Raw genomic sequence first — 8394 nt, 5'->3', positions numbered from 1 at the left:
TTGTGTTGACATAGTTTATTTATATGTGACCATATCCTTAAGTAAAGGAATTCCTTTGCAGCACTGTCCACACAAGACTTCCATTGAGAGGTTGCAGTGCACTGAAAACAGTCGACAGTAGCCACAGTGCCCCTATGGGTGGACACACATTGTACAAGTTAGTCTAATTTAGCACCAATTGAACTGCTCCATTCAAATTTTTTAAGATTTTTGTTTTTGCAGAGTTCTTCTAATCTTAAAAAAAATTGCCTGGAACTTTTGGTACTAAATTTACAATAAAATCTAAAGTTTGCATCCAACCCAGCAGTCCCTTGTCGTTTCAAGTAGCAGGAAATCTGCGAGGCAACAGTCTCGGGAGTTTCCTCCGAAGCTCTACGTGGCCTCCTCTGCGCTGTCGTCCGAGCTCTGCTGTTTGACGTGCTGCTGGAGCAGGGCGGACAGGTGGGCCGGGTGGCGCTGCATCAGGGAGACCGTGTGGGAGGTCAGCATCATCAGCCCGCTGACCAGCTCGCCCTGGACTACAGTGATTGACGGCAGTTTGGAGTAGCTCACCACACCTTGTGCACTCAGCAACGTGTTGTCTATACAGGCTCCTGTTGAGAGAAGAGCAGCGTGGTGGTCAGTGAGCTGCAGTTAAATGTCTTTATCGCAATTATAAATACGTTTTTCAGTAAAGTCAATGAATATCAAAAAAGAGATGTTGCATTTATCCTGCGTTTGATATTAAATCTGGATTTTATCTTACTCCAGCGGACTGAAACAATAAGTAAATTAACTGATTGACTGAAATATTTTGACTTTTTAGTTCACTTATCAAACTCAGCTACTCAAACATCAGTAGTTGCTGCTCTATCATTTTAAATTCATTATCTTTGGGGTTTTCTGACAACATACATTTGGTTTCCAGGAATTTAAACAATCTATAAATAGATATTTATCATTATTTGACATTTCATACACTTGATTCTACATACCAAATAATTTAGATATATTTGTAGATTATGAAATTATGAAAACACTAGATACTTCCAGACCAGCGGTCTGACTTTTAGAAGTTTATGTATTTATCTCTCAATCACAGATATACTGAAAATGTTCTTTCAAGCAAACAAGTTGCAATGTTTGACTAGTAATGAAAGCTCAGGTGTGGAATTAATTTTACCAGTTAAGTCTTTAGTGGGACTGCTGCATTATATTATAAAACTATTTCACAACAAGAAGATAATCAGTTATTTAAGTGGTGGTTACTCTCAAAAGCCTTTGTTTTATAACTTTAAGTGTTTGCAAAGACCCCCTTAGAGTATTAAATAATGTTTTATAACAAGTAAATAAATGCGTGCAGACACAGAAGACGAACGTACCCACGAGTGTCATCTGTGGACTGGCTTTCAGAGTCGTCAACATCTGCTTCACCTTTGGCTCTTTACTAACAAACAGGACTGTCGGGCCGATGAACAGAGGAGCCATGTTGCAGTAAACGCTGCTGCTCAGGAATGACCGTATGACCTGGAAAAAAAAAAAGAGCACAATTAAAAAGATTAGAATAACTTTAAATGATCCTAAAGGTTTAATTAGGTTGTGTTGTGTCTTCTGAGTAAAGGAAACATAAAATGGTTTATCTCACTAATATACAGTAATACAGTCTCATCATCTCTCTACTGTCTGATCAAGCTACACAGAGGAAGGGCTCAACGTCACAATCAACACGCTTAGTAATTAGTAATTAGCAATTTTAGCATTACCGGGTTGGGAAAGAACCTGACAGTGATGCCATGTTTATAAAGTCTGTGCCTGAGAGTCAGCATGTCTTCAGCATTGCAGGCGTTGTTCTGGACCACAGCGACCATCTTACAGTCCTGGAACACTTTCTCCAATTGCTTCTTTAAGAGGATGACGAAAGGAGATTCCTGGTGGAGCAAAAAGAGAAGAGAGTTTGTCTCACAGTGAAGTGGAACTGAAGTGGATTTTAGTAAAGGTGGTTTAAAACAAGAAAATAAGAGATGGTCCCTCCTTGTCATCTGAGGTGTTTATACAGTTATACAGTACAGCTTGAGGTTTGAGGACGATAGTGATGTTTCTACAGATATCATCTGAATATTTTCTACATTAATGCAGACGTATGTCTCTTTTTTTTTATTTAACAAGAGACACTTAACTTCACAAGCAGCTGTACCTTGTTAAAATAAAAAGTTAGTCCACAAGACTGTAAATCCTGATCACATCAATCTGCTGGCAATACAGTGTATTAAGAATAAAAGTGCAATTATATAAATATAAGTATATTTATAATAGGGCTGCACGATATGTTATTGCAATTCACAGCTATGTGGTAAATGATCGTTTTTGCATAAATTTCACATAAAATAAATATTAAAATCATGATGATGTGACATTTGTTGGGATCTGTAACACAATAAACAAGTTTTCTTACATCTGGAGAACAAGATTTTTAGGCCAGGGCGTCTCTTCAGAACTACAATATTTAATTATAACGCTGTTTGTCACATATTTTACCTTCATCCAAAAAGAAAATACAGCTTCTTAAGATTTGGATATTGCACTTAATTGGATAATATTGGGATTAATTGTGCAGCAAATCTCTGCAGGTTGCAGCATCTTCTGGAAACCCTAAAACCAGGAGAGTTGAAGCTATAGCAGCAGATATAAGCCTGTGCATGAGGAATAAGACGCCCAGTGTAATGTTTTGTCGTGCACAAACTTCTGGCAGCTAGCTCTGGGAATGGGGTGAATGTTACCTCCTGGACTCGTTGGGTTTCGGATGGATATGCGCCTGGAGGAAAAGGCCGCTTAGGAGGGATGTACTCTGTGACAGCCAGGATCTTCTGTTTGAGGATGTGCACCGGTCTCCTGTGGCGAGTCACAGCCTTGGAGCCGTGCCGAACAGTCTGTGTCAGGGGAAGCCATCCTGAAAAGGCACAAAGTCTGTTAAACAGCTGCAAACACAACTTTAACTTAAAGCCCTGAGGCTGCGCTGCAAACGGATGTGAGGCTGTTTAACTGGAGCTAAGATAACGCTGCTTGCTTTAAATGCTTCTAGAAAAACAGGTAACAAAGTATTAACTCGTTACAGACGGAGAGCTGCTGGTAGAAATGCAGTTTTTTGCCTCTACGTTACCTTGTTTCGGTAGTAATTTCACACACAAGGTCGCAGCCATGTTTAGCAGGAAAACGTGATTCTGGAAGTGACGACAGCGTAAATGCTGCATTCATGGCCGCGTCGGGCGAAAGACAATCACATCTAAACTAATCCTATTTTATTTGTTTTTTTTTAATCATTTATAATCACCAACAAGCAAAAGCAGATATAAAAAACAATATATAGCTAATTTGTTAATGTCTAAATCGGTTGTATCGGTTTTAATGTCGGATTTTGTTTATATTTTTATATATTTTAGATTATTTTGTTTATGCCATTTTACCACCAGTGTGTTGACACTTGTGTAACATCAAATTGAAGATATTATATTATAAGTGTCAGAGAGATTAAATCAATTTATTATCTTTTTAACTGGGAGATAATACATCATTGATTACAGCGAGTGTCTGACGTTAACGGACTTTCCACACGTAAAAACAGATATGACCTGAATGCAGCATAACGCATCGACGTCATCGCGTTTCGGATTTTATGTTTAAATAAAATACACAAAAAAATATATATATATATATATATATTTAATCTAAACTAAAGCTTAAGTGTAGAAATATGATTTTAATTCGTCCAAAACGTTGTTATACTTAAATATTTTGAGCCGTTACAAAACTTTTTACGTAACACTTTTACGCAAGGTTACGCGGTTACGTCAGCGTCAGTTTACAAGCATGAGGCGCAAACTCAGTACGATTTTATTAAAGCATATCGGCGTATTTAGCAGAAACCGTCCGTCTCATGTCTCTTTCACGGCGGGTCAACAAAGCGGGTCTGCACTGAATTTATACAGGAAATCAACGAGTGACCGTTCAAACATGGACCTGAGTGACATGAGGAAGAAATACAAAGGAGATGAGGACGTGAGTAGCCTTGGAAACACTTGAGTTACCTGTGTCAGGGTGGAATATACTCACTTATATCACTTAATCCACTGTTCTGCTACGTGCAACTGCAAGGTCATAAAGTCCAGTGGTGTACAAATACTGCAATGTGTTGTTTTGAGTGCACAGCTGGAGCAAGCAGGTGTTTTCATGCTGCACAGGTGTGTCACACTTTGGACACTTGACCTATAGGCCTGCATGAGGTTAAGTGCATTAGTGTGTATAGATGATTATGTTTCTGTTCACAGTGCTTTGAGGAGAGCCAGCTTGCATCTCTGGACCCAATCAAACAGTTTGGAAACTGGTTTGATGAAGCCACAAAGTGTCCTGAAATTGGAGAGGCGAATGCTATGTGCATTGCCACTGCCAGCAAGTAGGTAACAGAAGGTTGAAGTGTTTTTTATTTTCTGTTTTCTGTTTTCTGTTTTCTTAACGTCAGCCTTTAAATCTGTGTGTGCAGAGACGGACGTCCATCAGCTCGTATGGTCCTCCTGAAAGGTTACAGCAGTGAAGGTTTCAGATTCTTTACCAACTACGAGAGCCGGAAGGGTTCTGAGCTGGTGAGTCTCTCATCCTCTTTGTGACCTTATGTGACCTTTAAAACCCCAATAAAAGCATTGACACTGCTCATGTATATTCCCTTCATAATGAGGCATTGGTGTCTGCTGCTTTGTGATACTGAAACCAGGGGACAAATAATTAATTTAAGTCATTTTATCAAAGTAAAATCTACATATTCTCAGATTCCAGCTGCTTCGTTTCAACAACTTGTTGCTTTTCTCTATTTGTTTTTATTGCAAATTAAATATATTTAGGGTGTTTGGACTGTTGTTTTTTATACTGTTTTCTAATTAATGTAATTAATGGTTGCAGGTAAACACACAGCTGAAATTATTACTCCTTTAATTGCTTAGTTGATCAGTAACATTTTGATAATTGGTTAATCGTTTATGGAAAAATGTCTAAATGTCTCTCCTTCCAGCATCTTAAATGTTAATATTTTTATGTCTTCTCAGATTATAAACTGAATATATTTGGGTTTGACAAAAACAAGCTGTTTGAATGCTTCTTTTTCACTATTTTTGGGACATTTTATGGACCAAACGATTTATCAATGAATCAAGAAAATACCTCAACGATTAATCATTAATTAAAATAACTGCAGCCTTAGTTTGGATACTCTGCTTGCACTGGTTGTTTGAACACATCTTGATGGAAACATCAGTTTTCCAGTACATTTAATGCTGAGTTCAGAGATCACTATCTTCTGTAGTATTTAGCATTTTACTTATGAATCTCATCAATAATGTGATGGTCTGATCGGCTCTTTGTCCACAGGAGAGCAATCCGTATGCATGTCTGGTCTTCTACTGGGAACCTCTCAACAGACAGGTCAGCATCGCTCATGTGCTCATCAAACACTGTCTTACTGATAATATTTTAATTGATTTTCCCACAATAAACGTTTATTAACTGTAATTTTAACATTCAGATTCGCATTGAGGGCGATGTAGAGCGAATCCCCTTCCAGACCTCCAAAGAATACTTCCACTCCCGACCAAAGAGCAGCCAGATCGGGGCTGTCGTGAGCCGACAAAGCACTCCGGTTCCTAACAGAGATGTGAGAATTATACGCTGTTCTGTCGGTAATATATAAATGTTAAAGGTTCAATTTTCACTTCTAATTGAGCCTAATTTATTTTAGTATCTAAGGCAGAAAAATGCAGAACTTGAGGAGAAGTACAAGGACACAGAGGTGCCTATGCCTGATTACTGGTGAGCATTTTACATTAAATTAAACCATGAAATCTTAAAATGATGTGAAAGGTGACGACGCGTTGGTTTAAGTCATGTTAAAAGCTAAGTGCTACATTTTGGGGAATGTATAGAATCAATAAAACTCTTAAATCTGGCTTAGTACAAAGCCCTGCACTCAGCACTGGAAACAAGGACAAACAACTAGCCTGGTTCAAGTCCTAAAGTTTACAAAATAAAATAAAATGCAAAATACATACTAAATCCAAAGATTAAAAAAACAAAATTTGCCATTATACAGGGGCTTTATGTGTTGTCAGCGTATATGGCATTATATTTTTCATCATATTTGAGGACAAGATAGACTTTTGTTTGCTCAAATGTCATTTTTCTTTCCAGAATCATTTTTTTTTTATAAAATGTGATCTATGTGCTCATTAGGTGGACACAAATCAAGCTTAAAAATAACTCCATGGTTATGATGTGTTAACTAGTGAGCGTCAGAGGAGCTTATAGGCTGATTTCCACTCCACAGAAAGGTTTTCACATCAAGGTTTTTCTTAATATTCTGTCCTTCCTTTGTTAACAGGGGCGGCTACATCGTCAAGCCTTACCTGATCGAGTTCTGGCAGGGTCAGACCAACAGACTTCACGACCGCATCGTCTTCACCAAGTCGAAGGATGGGGAGTCTGAGCTGGGAGAGTTTCAGCACGCTGCCGAGGGAGGCTGGGTGTACCAGCGGCTGTCCCCATGAGACGAACCTCAACAGGGAGTTCATCTCATCACTGATTTAAAAACTTTATCTCACTTGAAGCTCATCTATAGGTACTGATGGAAAACCATTTGATGTTGATTGAATAGGCGTTACTGTGTGTAGGATTTACCAACAAGCCTAACGTCATCGTGTTGTCTCTGAACCGAACCCTGAACAGTCCTTGATGTCACTACACAGTTTTTTCAGAGGTGTGACACAACCTGACTGTACTGTACAACCTTAACCTTTTCCCCACATTACGAAATGAGAAGACGCTGTGCGGATACAGAAAGTACACTGACCGACACGGTAGAGCAAACTGCTCCTCGTCTGGTCAAACAATGATTGACGGTGACGTTGGTTATTCAGCGTTGTTGCTGTTAACCTTTAGGACGTAGAAACTGTGTCTTATTTCTTGAAAAAGCACAATCTGTACCACTGACTGTCCACTTGTCATCAGTACTTAGTAGCAGAGTGTGGTCCATTTTCAGTGTTAAAATAAGAGCCAACGTTTGATTTTACACGTCCGTAATCTCCAAGAAGGTTTACTAGAACTACAATATGTAATTTTGCACTAATTTCAGAGGAAATAGCCAGTTGTTTGAGTTTAGTTGGTTATGTTGAGTTTAAACCTAAATAAAAACACAGTATTAATAATAAATCAATAAAAAACACCCCTTAATGTAATGTAGTCCAGTACAACATCACCTTTAACTATAAACTCAGTAATAAACAACCAATCATTGATTTGAAATTGAATTATTTGTTACTGTCAACTCAATTTTTGTTAAAACTAAGATTATCTAGGTTATGTTAGCAATAGTTAATTAACTGGAAGTGTATTTAACAAATTAACACTGTCTTTATTTTCCTTATAATTAGTACTAGATTACCTATAAAAATGTGAATTTACAGTTACATACCAATGTCTTTCTAGGAGATTATACTACAGAACCCATAAAATCACCACATACAGCCCAACTCTATCTTTAATTCATTATGAATGGATCGCAGAGGTCTTAAATCAAGACATCGGCTCTACCTGCCTTTTAATAATGAGATTTAAAAGAGCTGATGATTTGAACTGTGCCAACTACGATGTGTATTGTGTGAGTCTTGTACTGATTGAGAATGAGTTTGTTGTTGTTTATTGTTTACTGAATGTTATTTTGACTTGAATTAACTGTGGAATAGAGCCAATAATAAAAAGTTTAATTTGTAACTGAGGACTAAGTGCGTGTTTGTCCAGCAGATGTCAGACACACGACAGCAAAGATCAACAGCCTGTACGTGTACTTTCCTCGAGTCTTCTTCTACTCCATTACAGTTTAGAGGGAAATATTTTACTTTATCTGACAGCTTTAGTTACTAGTTACTTCACAAATGAAGATTTTTGCATACAGCACATACAAAGAGCTCATAAAATAGGATTATATTTTAGTTATAAATGAAACTATCCAACAATCTAACATAATATCTATCAAATAAATGTTTTTCATCCAAAAAAAGTTTAATTTGTTCCTTTTCCTTTAAATTATTTTTAATTTAATTTCAAATTCTGACAAAACAACCATTGTGAAGGTGTCACTGGGTTCTGTGTAATTGTGATGGCATTTCTCACTATGTTTACAAATCAATCAATTGAACAATTGAGAAATAATAATAATAATTGATTAATCCATAATGAGAATACTCATCAGATGCAGTTCTATACCAGTAACTAAACCAGTAAAATCCTGCTTTTACACTAATGAATGAGTCATATTAATATAATATAATGTAATATATAATAGTATAACACATATTAAGAGTACTTTTAATACTTTAAGTA

At 37.2% G+C, this 8394-nt stretch overlaps 2 protein-coding genes across 2 annotated transcripts; one reads left to right on the top strand and one right to left on the bottom strand.

Annotated features, from left to right (window-relative positions):
- On the bottom strand, positions 1-3242 carry mrpl10 (mitochondrial ribosomal protein L10). Its single transcript, XM_035664423.1, has 5 exons — positions 3137-3242; positions 2757-2926; positions 1743-1907; positions 1362-1506; positions 1-593 (listed from the first exon to the last, which is right to left on the bottom strand). Exons 1-5 carry the CDS (start codon positions 3225-3227, stop codon positions 373-375), a joined length of 792 nt encoding a protein of 263 aa, XP_035520316.1. The 5' UTR covers positions 3228-3242; the 3' UTR covers positions 1-372.
- A 586-nt stretch (positions 3243-3828) lies between these two features.
- On the top strand, positions 3829-7785 carry pnpo (pyridoxamine 5'-phosphate oxidase). Its single transcript, XM_035664410.1, has 7 exons — positions 3829-4032; positions 4302-4426; positions 4514-4613; positions 5392-5445; positions 5546-5674; positions 5759-5829; positions 6398-7785. Exons 1-7 carry the CDS (start codon positions 3844-3846, stop codon positions 6561-6563), a joined length of 834 nt encoding a protein of 277 aa, XP_035520303.1. The 5' UTR covers positions 3829-3843; the 3' UTR covers positions 6564-7785.
- Positions 7786-8394: the final 609 nt, after the last annotated feature.

Source organism: Morone saxatilis, unplaced genomic scaffold (assembly GCF_004916995.1).
Source record: "Morone saxatilis isolate NCDOM2014 unplaced genomic scaffold, NCSU_SB_2.0 Contig1, whole genome shotgun sequence".
In the NCBI taxonomy this organism is placed as follows: domain Eukaryota; kingdom Metazoa; phylum Chordata; class Actinopteri; family Moronidae; genus Morone; species Morone saxatilis.
The sequence above is the reverse complement of the archived record's forward strand: the minus strand, read 5'-3'. Positions and strand labels throughout refer to the sequence as shown.

What these genes read in the sequence shown, in the direction of transcription:
- pnpo (XM_035664410.1), top strand. Translation starts at nt 3,844, where the DNA reads ATGAGGCGCAAACTCAGTACGATTTTATTAAAGCATATCGGCGTATTT. An exon ending in GGGAACCTCTCAACAGACAG is followed by an intron (nt 5,446 to 5,545) that starts GTCAGCATCGCT and finishes TTTAACATTCAG; the next exon opens with ATTCGCATTGAGGGCGATGT. An exon ending in GTGCCTATGCCTGATTACTG is followed by an intron (nt 5,830 to 6,397) that starts GTGAGCATTTTA and finishes CTTTGTTAACAG; the next exon opens with GGGCGGCTACATCGTCAAGC.
- mrpl10 (XM_035664423.1), bottom strand. Translation starts at nt 3,227, where the DNA reads ATGCAGCATTTACGCTGTCGTCACTTCCAGAATCACGTTTTCCTGCTA. An exon ending in GAAATTACTACCGAAACAAG is followed by an intron (nt 2,927 to 3,136) that starts GTAACGTAGAGG and finishes GTGCCTTTTCAG; the next exon opens with GATGGCTTCCCCTGACACAG. An exon ending in AAACCCAACGAGTCCAGGAG is followed by an intron (nt 1,908 to 2,756) that starts GTAACATTCACC and finishes TTGCTCCACCAG; the next exon opens with GAATCTCCTTTCGTCATCCT.